The 16,249-nt window shown below is 38.9% G+C and overlaps 2 protein-coding genes across 3 annotated transcripts in view; one reads left to right on the top strand and one right to left on the bottom strand.

Annotated features, from left to right (window-relative positions):
• The window catches only part of LOC139129503 (histone acetyltransferase KAT7-like), a 27,480-nt gene extending 27,013 nt beyond the window's left edge, over window positions 1-467 (bottom strand). The window contains 1 exon segment of the mRNA XM_070695138.1: window positions 368-467. Coding sequence (XP_070551239.1) covers window positions 368-382 — 15 coding nt within the window. The 5' untranslated portion in view covers window positions 383-467.
• LOC139129500 (palmitoyl-protein thioesterase ABHD10, mitochondrial-like) overlaps window positions 1-7,916 on the top strand; it is an 8,199-nt gene extending 283 nt beyond the window's left edge. Inside the window, exons 1-5 of one of the 2 annotated variants that reach the window (XM_070695136.1) lie at window positions 657-795; window positions 1,838-2,054; window positions 2,663-2,780; window positions 4,050-4,187; window positions 6,401-7,916. In XM_070695136.1, the coding sequence (XP_070551237.1) occupies window positions 702-795; window positions 1,838-2,054; window positions 2,663-2,780; window positions 4,050-4,187; window positions 6,401-6,706 (873 nt within the window). In that variant the 5' untranslated portion in view covers window positions 657-701 and the 3' untranslated portion in view covers window positions 6,707-7,916. Of the gene's footprint in view, window positions 1-656; window positions 796-1,837; window positions 2,055-2,662; window positions 2,781-4,049; window positions 4,188-6,400 lie in introns of those variants that run through there. The other variant, XM_070695137.1, reaches the window with a different exon arrangement.
• The last annotated feature ends 8,333 nt before the right edge of the window (window positions 7,917-16,249 follow it).

The following is a 16,249-nucleotide window of genomic DNA, read 5'->3' on the forward strand; positions in this document are numbered from 1 at the left end:
AGCCGCACGACAGAAGCCCAATCCCCACCAACCAAGGGCTACAATTATTGCAGCTATATTCCAACATAATGCCTGTAGCCTGCTTCAAACGCAATCGCGAGCTATCTTTACGACTGTTGTTTGATAGCCGATATGCAACACTGTCATTTTCCCGCCATAAACGCACACATTATGCATGCCCCAGCATTTCGTAAACAAATCGATGCGATGCCCTGCCCCGACGCTGCAGCTGTAGTGACGCTGAGCTGAGCTGGCGCGTCACGCCGCTGTGTTCATTTTGTAAACTCAACATTTCTGAATGATTCGAAACAAAACTGCCTCATTTTGACGAATACATGTTCTGCAAACATTAACAGCTAGTACTTACCTTCCGTCGACTCATATCGATGACTAAATTGTCAAATTACTCGTCGATAATAGGAGAGGTAAATGAGTTTGACTCAGCACCACAGCCGGAAGTGAGAATGTGTTACACCGGAAGTGACGACATTTGAATGATCAAGTGCTTTTGACATAGGAATTGTAATGCTTATTATAGATTCAAATCTTGAGGTAAAGTCAGGGTAGTTAGTGAATAAAATATTTATACATCGCAGATTTTTCCAGATACGTTTGATATGTTTGATAAAAGCTACGCTGCCCATCTCGTAACCTTCGACCTTGATTAAAACATTCAATCATAAAATGGCAGCGCCCATGGTATGGGAATACGTGACTCGATAGCGATGAGAAGTTGTCTGTGGCTACATTATTCGGTGTTGAATAATCTTTGTAAGAAACAGTCTTTTGTCGGAGGTCAGAACCCATTTTTGTGTTTTCGATACCATTTTAATTTTGCACCAAGCCGCCCAGGATCAGACAAATTACTCCTGATGCGGAGGCGAGTGCCTCACTTGTTACTGTTAGGGACTGGTCAGTTTCTTCAGCCAGGGGGAAGGGGGGGGGGGGTCGCATTTTTTACACTTCGGTGATTTTTTTATTGGGGGGGGGGGGGTCATTGTGTTTTTGAATTAAGACACTGACTCACACATATTTGGATAAAATCACAGATATTTGTCTGTTAAATGCGTAACAGCACAGCCTAGCTCTGCATACGATGCTGTGTGTGTTCCTGGCGTTAAACGACCTCCCACCACAGGCTGTATAACGCCGGGAACACACAACATCGTACGCAGGGCTATGCACAGCCCTGCCACACAGAGCTAGTACAACTATCATGTTAAGGCCATTCAAAGGAAATTCTTTGTTTGCCATCCTTAGATTTTTGAAAAACCTACCAGCCAGCCAGGGGAAAAAAACAAACAGACAAAAAACACAGGTGTATTAACATAAGCTCAATTTTCTTTGGTTTCTTTTGAAAAAATGATATTTTTATTTGTAATAGTGTTAACATTGTGTTTGTTTTCTTAATTTCTCTGTAAACCTACCAGCATGCGGACAGCAAACAAAGAATTTTATTTAAAGCTCCTAAGCATGTTGAAATGCATGCATAAAGGAATACAATTATATCACTCTGTGTCTGCTAAATATGCCACAAGTTATCGGATGATGCTATCATGTAGCATAGGGCACATTGACTGGGTTTCTCAAGTCAGAGACCTTACATTAGCTGTTGTCATGTACATTTAGCATTTACCATTGTTTTCCTTGTTTGGGACATACTGTAATTATTGTTTGTAATTTTGACGTGCCGATCACACTGAAGTCAGCACAAACCAGGCATTGATAGATGAAAATGACCCTGAGGACTAAAAATTGTTTCTTCAAAAAAGCCCCCGTAAAGTACAAGTCTATAAGATATGCATGTTTATCTTTGCTTGTTCTGCTTTACCGGTAGGAGCTTTGAATATAGCAAGAAGGATGAGTTCAGAAGTAACAGACCAACCACCGCCTAAGTTTCATAAGCTCAGCAATGGAAACTCCTTGGCATACAGATCCACAGAGGGTTCCTTGCCCGGAGTTATGTTCCTGCCTGGTTTCATGTCCAACATGAATGGTGGAAAGGCTCTCGCCCTGGAGAAATACTGCAGAGACAGTGGACGCTCATACATAAGGTATGTAGTGCTAGATCCAAGGAAAATTGACATGAACAGGGTTTCAATCAACTGTGCAATTGTGCATTGATCATTTCGAGCCACTGTCTGCCCTGATAAATTTACTGACAGCATGGAAATCGCGCACAAAAACACCAAGCAAAAGACATTCATATGGTACACTGATATATGAAGGTGACTCAAGCGCATAGCGCAGTGAACTGTGAATTTGCTGTTGTTTCTAGTTGTAATACTCCCTCAGAAAAGGCAAAATATCGACTGTCATACAGCTTTGGTTATGTGCATGACGTGGAGTGTAAACATTGAAAAGGAGAGCCAACGACATAGTTGCAATTCAGTCTCAATAGATACTAGTGCAATAAACAGTGCAAAAAATAATGCAATTAAACCCATCTAATAATCTGCCTTGGCTTTGTTTCTGGAAAACTGTTTGAACTGATGTAAATGAAGTGTGAAAGATTTGTGTAGGCTGCAAATGTTACAAACATTAACTTGATGAAAAACAGCAAGAAACTGTTTGCTTAATTTGATATTTGATCCACACAATAACCTTATACCTTGAAAAACCATGAATTGGAATAACTTAAATTTGCATAATTTGTTTTCAGATTTGATTATCAAGGATGTGGTGAATCACTTGGTGAACTTCTTCCAAAAGACAGAACATTTGCTGTGTGGAAATCAGACGCCTTGGCGGTCCTAGATGAACTGACCACAGGACCACAGGTAAATATACATGTAACCTACTCTTTGTCACATCTCATTGTTTAGCAAGACTGAAGGATACTAGGCCCACAGTGGGCAGATGAACAAATCAGCATAATCCTAGGTGGTGCACTTGCTCACAGAGCCATTGGAGGGTCCCCTAGAAGAGTGATTATTTTCATGAGGAAGATTGAACCAAGTGGCCTTCAGGTGTAACAAAGTACCGTATTAAATTAATTTACAACCTCTGCACTTTTTTAAAGGCAAACTGCAAATCGGAAACTCAAAAGCGAAAGATGTAAACTTTTCCTCAAATTTTGCTTAGCAAAATTTGAAAGCATTCTCAAATCCAGGAAAGTCGGGGGCTATCATACAGGTTTTGATACTATGGAAAAGTTACATTGAATTAACAATATTTGAAATTCAAAATTGTGGCAATCTCTATGTTAATTGTAAGGGGAAAAATTAAATTTTCTATTTTCACAAAAATAAAGGAGTAGAATATTTTAGTCATCTCATGAACTTCAAACTAAACTTAGCAGCCACCAGTGGCAGGCAAATGAAGCATTATAAAAGTTTGATGGTCTTAATACATGTCCCTGCGCAGTATCCTACCTTAAGGTAGATGGCCCCTTGGGGACAGATATTTGGACTCTTAAACTCTTACAATTCTTTTCTGATCTACCACTTATGGGGGTTCATTTTAAAGCTCTTGGTGTAAGAAAACTTTTCATCAGCTTAGTTTTTCGAAAATTGAAAATTTTATTTTTTCTCCATAGAGTTAACACAGGGATGGCGGCCATTGTGAATTTTAAATATCAGTAAATCTTGGGTTATTTGTTTCTCTAGTACCAAAATTTGCATGGTGACCCCTGATTTTTATTTTTGATTTAGTAAGAGAATGGCTGAAAAGTTTCATTAAGGAAAGTTTGAGCAAAAGTTTCAGTCTTTCACTTTCAAGGCGCATACTACCTTAAAGGTATAAAGTCACCTGTAATCTAAATATGTCCATATATGGTCAAAGGAGCGTTCATTGGTATTCAAAATGCCCATGTGAGGGTGCTGTTTTTAAAAAGCGGCCACCCACTTAAAATCTGTGATTGGATAGATTTTCTCTTTCCATGGTAACTGTGGCAAAATTAGAACAGGTGACAGTATACATGTACCTTTAATGCAAGTCCAGCCAAAGTTGTACAGGCTATTTGGGTTCTAAGATACGATGAATTTGTTCAATTATGAAATGTCAAAAATGACACAACATTTTTTTTGTTCTGCTCTGAATTTTCACAGGTTCTTGTTGGTTCAAGCATGGGTGGCGCTATCATGCTGGCCCTGGCAATGGAACGACCCGACAAAGTTGAATGCTTGGTGGGTGTGGCGACTGCGGGACGATTTGTAGGTGATCTCACCTATGTGGACACCAAAGAGGTCAGTGGGTTTTCCATGGAATCATGCTTCTTTAAATGTGAGAAATGTTTGAGAAGATCTGGTTCAAAATTACATAGGTTTGATTTTTCTGTCTCTATGAATATTAATTAGTGCCTAAGTCAGTCAATTAGTGCACAGCCAGTATTTAGTCGTGTGACTGATTTATGGGCAAGCATGCTAGTCATATTCTAGCTGCGTAAGATGGTGTTTTGTCCAGTTTCTCTTACAAGAGGGGAATGTCCCCTCTCCTTGAAAAATGGAGGATTTAGTTCTGATTAAGGGGGGGATGTAATAAATTATGCAGATTAAGGTTAAAGTGTGGGTCAAAATATTGAAATGAAAACAGTCTTCTGTTTTATTCTTGTCTGTGTAGGAAATGTTTATCTATACCATTATATATGTGTCCAATATATTTGAAGTTAACACTGATAATATACACTTTCTTTATGTAAGTTCAGACGGAGTTTTGTAATCTGGAGGCAGAGTCTGTGATACTGTATTGTGAGCACTACTCATGGTGTTGAACCAATACTCTGTGTAATCTATCTGATAGTTGGGGTGACATAACCCCCCCACATAAGTGATTATTTTAGGGGGATTAGATTAGAAGAGGGGGCGAAATCCTGCAAATTTGGGTTCTGGAGAAAGCGTTGTCATGACATAATAACAACTTAAATCACATTTGTTTATTTATTTATTTATTTATTTACTGGCTGGGAACAACGGGCTTTCGCCCAATTACAGTTCCAGCAAAAGACATAAAGAACTAACAAAAAGCACTAAAAAGAAACAAAGACAGTAACAACACAGCTAAAAAGAATAATCATTGGTAAAAAACAGAACTAAAAAGAATAAACATTATTAAATAAAAATCTGCGAAATTGCCCATAGTTACAATTAAAATATCAAAAGTCTCATTGTTTAAAATAATATTCAAATTTTTCATAGTTCTTTGGTCACTGAAATACCAGCATTCATTGTCAGGATCTTACTGCATTCTAAATGATGTCGCTGTAGGTTTGGGATTCAGGTGATTTCAGATTTGTGTGAGCTGACCTGCGCTCTGGCATGTGACCTGTTTGAAAACGGAGTGCAAAATCTAAGGGGCCGTCGATAATAAAAGCTGACACACAAGAAACGTAATTCCTTCGTTTTACTTGAAACCCCCTCCCTCCCCCCTCAAAACGAAAGTTCTTAAGCGAAATCAATTTCGTATTATGATGCCGTTTCTGACAAACCCACACGCACAATCTCCAATCCGCACGCCCATGAAAATATACCGGAAGGGCACATCAATTAATAAACGTCCACTTTAACGCGTTTCACTTTTTAAGACAGCACATTTTAATGTATTTCGCATGTAGGAAAATGTTTCACATACATGTTTCACGTTAAAAAAGCATACAAGTGTCTATTTCACATTCATGTCTTTTCATTGTCTTTTCTGTCTCCGTATTTTGTGGTCATTCAGTTCTCGATGAACGCGAAGGTAACATTGCGTTCTCGCTGCGACGTCGCACTTCGAAAATAATAGAAAATCCTTATGCGATTTTGACGCACACAAAACGAAATGAGCTTTTACCCTCTCCCCCCTAAACGAAAGAATTACGTTTGTCGTTTGTCAGCTTTTATTATCGACGGCCCCTAATTTCTTTCAATCACTCCCCAAACTTTCCTTTGTAGAGGTCCAGCTCTACCCAGGTAGACAATAGGGTTGGACCAAACCAAATGGTGATAGGGTTTGAAATAATGCAAATGAACCTCAAAAATTTGTGTCCTCACTCGTTTGTTTGTATATTTTTGAACAGCCTTTAAAGGTACTATGACTATGTGCTTCAAAAGTGAACGATGTTCACTTTTGCTCAAGCACTCTTCAATGAACCTTTCAACCATTCTCTTACCAAATCAGAAACAAAAATCAGGGGTCACTTTGCAAAGTTTCGTACTAGAGAAAGAAACTACCAAAGATTGCCGATATTTGAAATTCAAAAGTGGCTGCCATCCCTGCGTTAACTCTACGGGGAAACATAAAATTTACGATTTGGAAAAAAAATGATAAAATTGAATTTTTTCTCACTCTAGGAGCTATGAAATGAGCCCCTCGCAATTGGTAGTCTAGAAAAGTTTTGAAAAAATTTGAGAGTCAGAATATGTATACCTGAGGCATACTCTACTTTAAATTAAGGCAAATTAATTCTTTTCTTCTCTGATAGGGAGCTGATGGCCAAACTGAAACTATAACAACTACTATACCATCAGATGACTTCATTGACAGAGCAAATAGTGAACTCCTTGGTGGCAAAACCCTTCCCATCCAATGTCCCGTCAGACTTCTCCATGGAATGAAAGATGACACAGTTCCCTATGAGATATCCATGGATATTGCCAGGCGACTGGAGAGTAAGAATGTAGACGTCATTCTCCGAAAGGAATCCGGACACCGGATGTCTACGGAAGATGACCTAGGGTTACTGATCAAGACGGTAGACGAGAATTTTAACAGAAACGCCAAGCTTTGACACAGGAGATATGACAGCTGTGTGCAATTAGATGGTGCTACCAATTCATAATGTCAATAGTATGCTTTGTAAAACTGCTGCGAAAGTATACAAGTCTGTGGCATTCAACTTCATAATGCCCATTTTAAACTGCTTGATTTTCTGCGAAGATTAAATTACGGCCAACCTGTGTATCGTTATAGTGGTCTCTCAAGGGACCAAGATAAAGTGATCACTGTATGGATATTTGATGTGGCATTAATTTCAGTGTGGGTGGTGTGCTGAGATATTCATGGATATTGCCAGTGTGGGTGGTGTGCTGAGATATCCATGGATATTGCCAGGCGACTGGAGAGTAAGAATGTAGACGTCATTCTCCGAAAGGAATCCGGACACCGGATGTCTATGGAAGATGACCTGGGGTTACTGATCCAGACGGTAGACGAGATCATTCATTAGGAACAGATAACAGCAGTAATAAAGTTCGATATAATAAATCTCTTGAAATCATGATACATGCATTTAATTTCTGAAAGAATCATTTTGCTTCGGTAAAGTCAGTTTGAATAGACCTATTTCTTGCTTTCCGTTCATAGCATTTTTTGGCAGAGATCATTCAAAGTCGGATATGCTGACCATTATACACAGGTGTTGGTCCGAATTGGAACAATGCCATGTGGCCACAGACCACGTAAGAGAGGTTACTGTTCTGTGGAGGGCCTTAACATGTAAAATGCCATCTATAACGAGGTGACCGGTCTGTAAGGGTGACCAGTAAGACACGTTTAACTACATTGTGAGTTTGTGTGTGGATTTCATGGAAAGAGTTTACATTAATAAGATACATTAAATGGTTCTACTCCGGAATAAAAAAGACGCAATGTGTTTTACAGACTCAGTACGCCCAAGAGATCACGTTATGAAAGTACAAACAAACACACATGGAGAAACGCGTATGGAAATATGCATTCTATGCGTGATTGCGCACGTGGGTTTGTTTGTACCATCATCCATTTTAATTCCAGGTTTGACCTACTGATAACATGATATTTAAAGCATTTGGCCATATTTCAACATTCATTTTCAATTATCATAAAGGGACTGTGGATTATAGAAATATACTTTCATTTTGCACATGTTACTGTGGTTCCTGTGTGTTGCTTTAATGAAATCAATGTTAATTTCAGTTATGCAAATAAACCCACGTTTGTGGATTATACAAATTTAATAATCAGGTCATGGAACTTTAATTGTGTCTGTCTCTGTGAATCAGTAATTAGTAATTTCTTAATCTGTTACATAGGTGACAGATGTTACATCTATATGTGGGCGCTCTAAATAGTCTGAGGGATTAACTCTGTGTTTGAAATGTCACCAGCGAGGGCACACAGCAAGACATCTGTGCAAAAGCATGGCTTAATAGGCCTGTTGTAGCTCTCCTACCTTCGCGGTCATTTTAGATCTGTCCATTGCTTTCTGTTTAATTGTCATATAAGTCCCTGAAAATTGGTTGTACAGGTGCATAAAATTGCTACCCTGCCAAGCTCACACGTCACCATACACGTAAGGTCAAGTGAAGCATAATTCGCCCAGAATGTTGCATTTTAATGGAAAATTTGATATCATACCAGTAGATGATGCACGTTTCATTGTTGAATATTTTGTTCAGCCTCGTGTTGTCAAGGAAATTCTTCTCCGTCAATTGCAGGAAGTGTTTCTTAGCATTTCTGTGAACGTTTATGTTAAATGGAGGGTTGCATCTGATGATGTTGCACTGCTGTGTGTAGTTGGGGGAGAGTGTAACTAGGTGTATCTGAAATCGTTTCCGTAGGCGCTGTCAGTGCCTAGTTTTACGCTGGTATTCCTCTGCTGATTTATGGAACATAGAGTTTTTGCTCGGCCCCCCCCCTCCAGTATGCCTTTATGTTGTCACGCTATCAGTGTGTGTATCAGTCTGTCTGTCTGACTGTCCATCCATCTGCCAACAAAATTTGTGGAGCTAGTAACTCAAAAATTATTAAATCAAATCTGAAAGATGCACAGCTGAGAAAGTAATAGTAGTTACAATGTGCAATATGTAATATAATATGTAAATATTTGGGACCAATTTTATTACATTTTATCAAAACATATTTGTTTTAAAACTGCTTGTGTAATAGTTTCAAAGCTAATTCATAGACTTCTAAGGGTGATTCAATCGTGACTTGTGAAATTTATAATGAAATTTTTCGTATGAAAATTGTTAAGGCAATTCTCTTCTTTTTGTGGCTAAAACACTACATCTTACAGTAAAGGCTAGCCTTATACTTTCCTATTGACTTTACAAGTTCTTTGGGCTGACTGTTTTGTTTTTTGTGCAGAGTGGTGAGGAAATTTGCACAACACTTTCATTTTAGTCAAAAATGCCCATTTCAGTTATAAAATTTTGTGGAGGAACCGTGGTTATCTCAATGTTTGACTTTGGGAGCTTTCGACTTTTTAGGTCCCAGAAAAATTCTGATTCGGTACATGGCATTATTTATTATCATCACAGCTGTAGGACAATTTTGGTCCATGAAAGTCTTTACTCCAAGTACATGTAATTATTGGCAGAGGTTGGTCCAACGTTAAAAGAGTACAGTCGTCGGAACTGCACTCAAAGGTCGTATAGGACCCATATGACCAATGTAAACACTGTATCCAAGGTACGATGGTGATTGATGAAAGTTAAAAATTGTACATGTCTGCCATAATCTACATCGTATAATTTAAATGTTGCAGCTATGATGATGAGGTGCATCACGATATACATTGTTTGTAACAAGAAACTCGCACCGGCGCAGTTCCGACGACCGTCTCCCTTTAATGTATAGCGAAAGGTTATTTGGTTTGCTGCTATTTTCTGGTAGAAAGGTTAAGGTTGGTGTTTGAGAAGTACTTGAGCCCATTTCCTAGTTGTTCAAGACTAAAACACATAATTCATTATGTATCTTAAAAAAGAAAATATCTTAGAGACGTACCACGTCGATGCATGGAGGTCTCTCTTTCTACCTCCATGGTCGATGTTAATGTCCGGCGAAACCTCCACACATGGAATGTGAACCATAGAGCATGCGCATTGTGCACTGGCTGATATCAAAACTAATTACGAATCTTGTAGAATTGAGGTAAATGTAGTATGCTCCTCGAAAGTGAAAGACTTAAAACTGTTGCTCAAAATTTTCTTTTATTCAAATTATATTATAGCTTTGTCAATACCAGTGAATTTTGTGACGTCATATCCATACATTATTACTGATAATGTATTCCATTATTCAGCATTGCGGCCCCACAGCGAGCAAGTTTTTTTGGAAAACGAAAAAAGGACTGCGCATTTAAAAGGAGGGAAAGTATCGGATAAACCATGTAATACACAAAACTATAAATCTTGATAATGGTGCACAATATTGATAATAATGTCTTACTGTACGATTTATTACATTTTTTGAGTCCTCAACGCACGCACTTGCCGTCTGTCTGGCTGGCGCTCAGCATGCAGTCCCCGTCCGATACGCTGGTTGTACTACTACGTTTGTTTACAACATGGTTCGCTTCGTTGCCGTATAGGTGAAACAGAACTCAATACGTTTGCAAACTCCTAGACGATACTGGGTTTGACACACGGCATATTATGTATGTCAGTGGCCATGTAAACGATGCAAGCGTGAAAGGCTACTCGAACCAGCCGTAAACGGGCCAACAACGGCAGCTTGCTGTCATCAACCTTGACCGGAAGTGTCTACGGATATAGCTCAAAGCTGTATTAACCGCCATCTTGGAAATCGCAAGGGTTATGGGGCGACCACAGTGCTGTTGGAGGGGCAAACCCGGAAACATGTCACTCAAGCCAAAGAGTTCTAGCATACACATCGTATCAGATACTCCGCTATTTTCGATCATTTCTTCTACAGAACTACTAAACAGCTCTAAATTCCACCGGAAAAATATTTACGATTTGAAATCGTTTAATTAATCGGAAATTAACACCGCTGAAACAATTCAATCGTCAAATTAATAGAAAGGACCATAATCATGAAATTTACGCGAAACATGTTTTTTTTATGTGATGACAGATTTATAGCATGAACGGTAACATATTTGAGATCGACAAATTTGTCATTCAAACTACGAGTAAGTGGAAATATATAATTGTATATAATGTAGTATGGACAAGCAGGTAAGAATCCAAAGGCGTTTAGTGCATTAGTCTGTACTTACGAAGGAAAATAATAAAATATGACATCACCGATCATAAGAAACGTGGTGTTTAAGAGCATATTTTTTTAACAGAAGACTACGGCGACCATTTTCGGTAAGTATAATTCTAACTTTAGCAAACTTCTGAAACAAACATATGAAGAGTAACTTCAACAGTGTTGGTTTTGTTCTACTCTCGTTATAAAATTAATCAAATGTCGGGAAAGCATGTACATTTTCGATATCTGTTTAGCGACTGTGTAACCCCCTCTCTCTCGTGACAAGTCTACCTATTTGATGTTTTATTTTGCCGACATTTATTTAATGGTTCACGGTTAACGCTCGATAATGATGTCGATTTCAGGTCGATGCCATCACTCTGTTTTAATTACTCCAGTCGTGTTAAATATCTATCCTTTAAAACGCGAATGCTGGTACATCTCATCTTTTAGCGGGAAAACTTCAACTGGAGACATTTCACAGCCTGGAGCAAGTCATCACTCTATCAAAAGTCTGTAAAATTTTAAGTTTTTTGCTTCCGAATGGACGTATTTAAATGCAGATGCAACTTCGTGCGGAAAATTTTGAATGGCAATATAAATTTTATCGTTTAGAAAATATCTGACTAGGTCAAACTGGTCGTACAACCAACAGTAAACATGATGGAGCAATGATACCGACTTCAGCGACACTGTGTAATTTTTTTCATCGCGACCGCTGATGAGAGCAAACTCGTAAAATATACAACCTGGCCAAGTATTTGGCTTTGAATTTTCAATTGCCCCGTGTTGAGAGATGTAATCAAGAAGGCTTTGCGAACACAATAAAGAGAAAGAATGAGTCAGTAAATATCGAATGATAGACGGAAGAATTGAGACCGTCTATGATTTACTCAATTGGAAACATGATATTTCGATAATTGACTAACACAAACAAAATAACATTTTATTCAACTAAAAAAAATAAGTCGGCGCCTTTCCTTGGCATCCCTGGCAAAGGAGCAACACACGATGTCGTTTGGGTCTTCAAAAATCTTCTAAAACGGCTGGACGGTAATAATAATACTTTTCACGACAGAAAACAAGTAAAAGAACTTAAATTGAACTTTAAGTAATAGTTCTGCAAACGAAATGATGGGAAATAGCGGAGTATTTGATACGATGTGTATGCTAGAACTCTATGGCTTGAGTGACATGTTTTGGGGTTTGCCCCTCCAACAGCACTGCGGTCGCCCCATAATCCTTTGCGATTTCCAAGATGGCGGTTAATACAGCTTTGAGCTATACATGTACTACGGAGCCATTCAAAGTCTCGGTCCAAGGTCAGCTACTACCAACAATCATGACGACCATGGACTCTCCGTTGATCTAACATCTCGGCCACCTAATTCTGATGCACTGACTGTAATCGGAGACAACTTTCATTCATCGTTTTTTTCTCCATGTCTGTGATTTTACCTTGCCTTGTTCTCGATATCGCGACGGTACCGAAACCCTCCAGTATGTTTGTCAACTGTACCTTTCAAGCACCCGTTTACGTCAAGTTCTGTCGTTCGCCGAAATACAATAGCTCTTCTCAAGAAGCCATCGAAAATTAAATTTATAGACACAATTATTATTGAAATATAAACATTTGAATAACAATGTTGAACTCTGTTTATATCGTTTGCAATGAATGATGTACTACTAGCGACATAATAATGATCGTATTGATCAGCTGATACCATGGCATGCAGCTCGCTGATCATACTGATGTCGATGCATGAACATTCCGTTTTCTTCATCTCTGGCATTTCACCGTGTTGACTTTTTGAATGGCATGATATTTAAAGGTGATGTTTCAAGTTTGATATAGACGGTAGGGATGCAGTTACTTTTCATTTCCTTCGAAAATACATCGTTTTTCAATTCAAAATGAACCGTGAAAGTGCTGGTCATTTTTGTGCTGAACATGCGTGTTCAGTGCAGTGCAGTGTGGAGTGCATGTAATATGTACAGAGTCAGGGCCGATCATGCCGGACGACGCTCACTGGCTTCGAACTCAGTTTAAATTTCCTTTTTTATTCGTTTTCTACAACTACAAATTCACTGGCATTGCCAAAACTATAAAATAATAGCAATAATGCACCCCCTCCCGGCCCATAATGGACTCAAGCAAACTTTGCACTCCATAATGTACTCGGCTTCGCCTCGTACATTATGTCGTGCAAAGTTTGCTTTCGTCCATTATGAGCCGGGAGTGGGTGCATTATTGCTTAACCATATACATAAAATCGGGGGTCATTTTGCAAAATTCGGTACTGAAGAAACAAATTGCCCAAGATTTACCGATATTTGAAATTCAAAATGGCTGCCGTCCTGCGTGAACTCTGTGGAGAAAAAATACAATTTTCGATTTTGGAAAAACTAAGGTGGTAAAAATTTTTCCTAGACCAAGAGCTTTAAAATGAATCCCCACAATGATGCGCTCGGTAAGCCTGTTTGATAAGGGCGTCATTGTCTTAATTAAAATGCAAAAAAGATATTTTTCGACGAATTTAGGTTACGTGTTCAGAAATTACTGATGAAAAAAACTGCAAAGCGCAACTTAATTGGCCATAGACCAGTGACAATAAACTGCCACGCATGCGCTAACTCAAAATTTGCAGCATCTGATGCCACGTGCGAGCAACTACACTGGACCGTGAGCAGTACTGATATATCGTTTACATCCGCACAATTCCACTCCACTTTGTGGGGTAGCTTATATTGTGTGGTGTGATATGGTATTATCGTCACAGATTTTATCGTCGTGTGACGCTAAATATCGTCATTTGAAATCAGTTTTTGGTGGAGATTCTTATTTTTCTCCGGGGGGACATAGATCCCCATTAACATTGGCGACTGTGGCTGATGTACCGTACGTTCACTCGGATCAGAACGCGTTCGTACTCCCTATCAGCTCAAATTTTACACAGTAGAGCAACTGAGTGCAAAACATTCGATTTTTAAGTCTTAAAATTCAGCGAGCCATCGAAAAGCGGTCCTTTTTGACGATCCATTGTGCGAGATCCTCGCTAATTTACGAGGTCCAATATTAACAGCTGATATGAAACTAACGTTGTTACCGGCCTCTTGTCTATTAACGTCAGAGCTTTACAGATAATATCATGACAGCAACGTAAGCTTTACAGATAATATCATGACAGTGACGTCATTTCATTCTTTTTACCCGAATGATTTATTATGAGCTCCTTTTATCATATAGACCCCCGATGATTTTATCTAAGCACACTAATGTGCGTCTTCCAATTTAGGGACAAGCAATTTCAAAACTGAGTATTTACCTAATGTGTAACCGCCCGCAGGTTTCACTACATGAGTCGTGCTAGTTTTGAAATTTCTCGTGCTAGCCGTGGCTTTCAAATTCATATTCCTGTCTCCTTACGTGTCTACTGCTCCGATACTCGTATGATCAGGTTTTCATTATATTTATGCTGCCGACACCGAACATTTAGACTTTCAAAAACCTTTTCTAACTTTAATCATATGTCATAACTTTTGAGGAAAGAAGCTGGAACTGACGACGAGTGTTGTTGTATAACTGGAACTTGTTTATTGAATACGGAACCGTGGCTAGGCCCCACGGCCCAGTCCAAGGATACATGAATCTGCCTGTGTGTCAGTCGGACCAAGTTAGTTTGTCTTCTGTTGAGTCTTGGTCACTTCACAGAGGAGTGACCGTGGTCCAGTTCTTTTTTTCCCTCTGAGTTAGTGTGTTCAGTATCTTGGCTATGTCGTATGCCGACGCCATAAAGAATATAATAAGACAATACTTTGATTTACCGACATTAGAAAAGATTACAAAAGTAGAAATTATCACATGCCCATGCGTGGCTTGCTACAATTCTTTTGTTTCAAACCCACGCCATGAATAAATTAAAATGATAACAACTGCTCAATATTACGATTGAGTGAAACAATAGAACATGGGGGTAAAACGCAGAATACCTCCATGAGAAAAATTATGACTGGGTAATTCTTTTAAATGTGTAAATGAGCGAGATCATGTTGTCGATACTGTGCTGGTATTTCGTAGCGCCAGCATTGTTAGAGTCCAAACAAAGAAACGTTGCAGCTTGATCACTCGCGTCCAAGAACGCTAATGTATTGTGAGCGTGGAATATTAATATTCTGTGCGCCAATTTGGAAGATTATGACACATAGTTGGCAAATACACCAACCTCTTCTTTCACTCTCGTATACATCACACAGTCAGGCCTGCCGCCAATAAAACAACAATGCTTTCTTCAGATTAAAGAAACACGGCCGTCGGAACTGCGCCTGGGCGAGTTTCTTGTTTACAAACGTGCACAATGTTTTAATGCACCTCATCATCATAGCTGCAACATTTCAATTACACGATGTAGATTATGACAGTCATGTACTTTTTTCAATCACCGTTGTACCTTGGATACAGTGTTTACATTGGTCGTATGGGTCCCATACGATTTTGAGCGCAGTTCCGACGACTGTATCCCATTAAAGTGTAACCTGTTGCTTATTCCCTAATGTCGCCCACGGCGCTCAAGTAATTTTTCTGTATTAATTCCGACAGTTGCGCACTTATGCAAGATTAATGCTCAAATCATTGGCGTTACAATTTCCCTTGTATTGTATTGCCATGAATCCGTCTCGTAAATCAGGATTTTCTTGTAAAATACAATTTAGTAAGTGCAAATGTGTGCTCCCTCACTTGCTTCAAGTAATTTTTCTGAATTCATTCCGAGAGTTGCGCATTTATGCATGCTCCAATCATTGGCGTTGCAATTTCCTTAAGCTTGTATAGTATTGTCATGAATCCGTTTCGTAAATCAGGTTTTTCTTGTAAAATACAATTTAATGTAAATACAAATGTGTGCTCCCTCACTTGCTTCATGTCAATTAGTGTTTGAAGAAAGTTTAAAATTTGAATTAGTTCGGTTCATTCATTCATTCATTTATTGATATCGTTGGTTATAGAATTGTATCGTTTTTTTATTCGTTTGCTTGGCAAGCATTTTCTTTTTCGTAAATCTCTCTCTCTCTCTCTCTCTCTCTCTCTCTCTCTCTCTCTCTCTCTCTCTCTCTCTCTCTCTCTCTCTCTCTCATACACACACACATTAACACACTCACCAGTTCTGTGTCAATTTCCTAGATGTTGACAAAGTTGTCTGTGTGACAGGCCTCCAGCATTACCGTCTGTACAAATATAACGATTTCTTTCTATTCACCGTCCATGCCTTGATTTCGCGGGTCACTGCGCATGATTCCAAACGTGATGATTAAAATGATGACGACATCGAGCAATTACGGCAGAATACATATTTAC

Source organism: Ptychodera flava, chromosome 3 (genome assembly GCF_041260155.1).
Source record: "Ptychodera flava strain L36383 chromosome 3, AS_Pfla_20210202, whole genome shotgun sequence".
NCBI lineage: Eukaryota > Metazoa > Hemichordata > Enteropneusta > Ptychoderidae > Ptychodera > Ptychodera flava.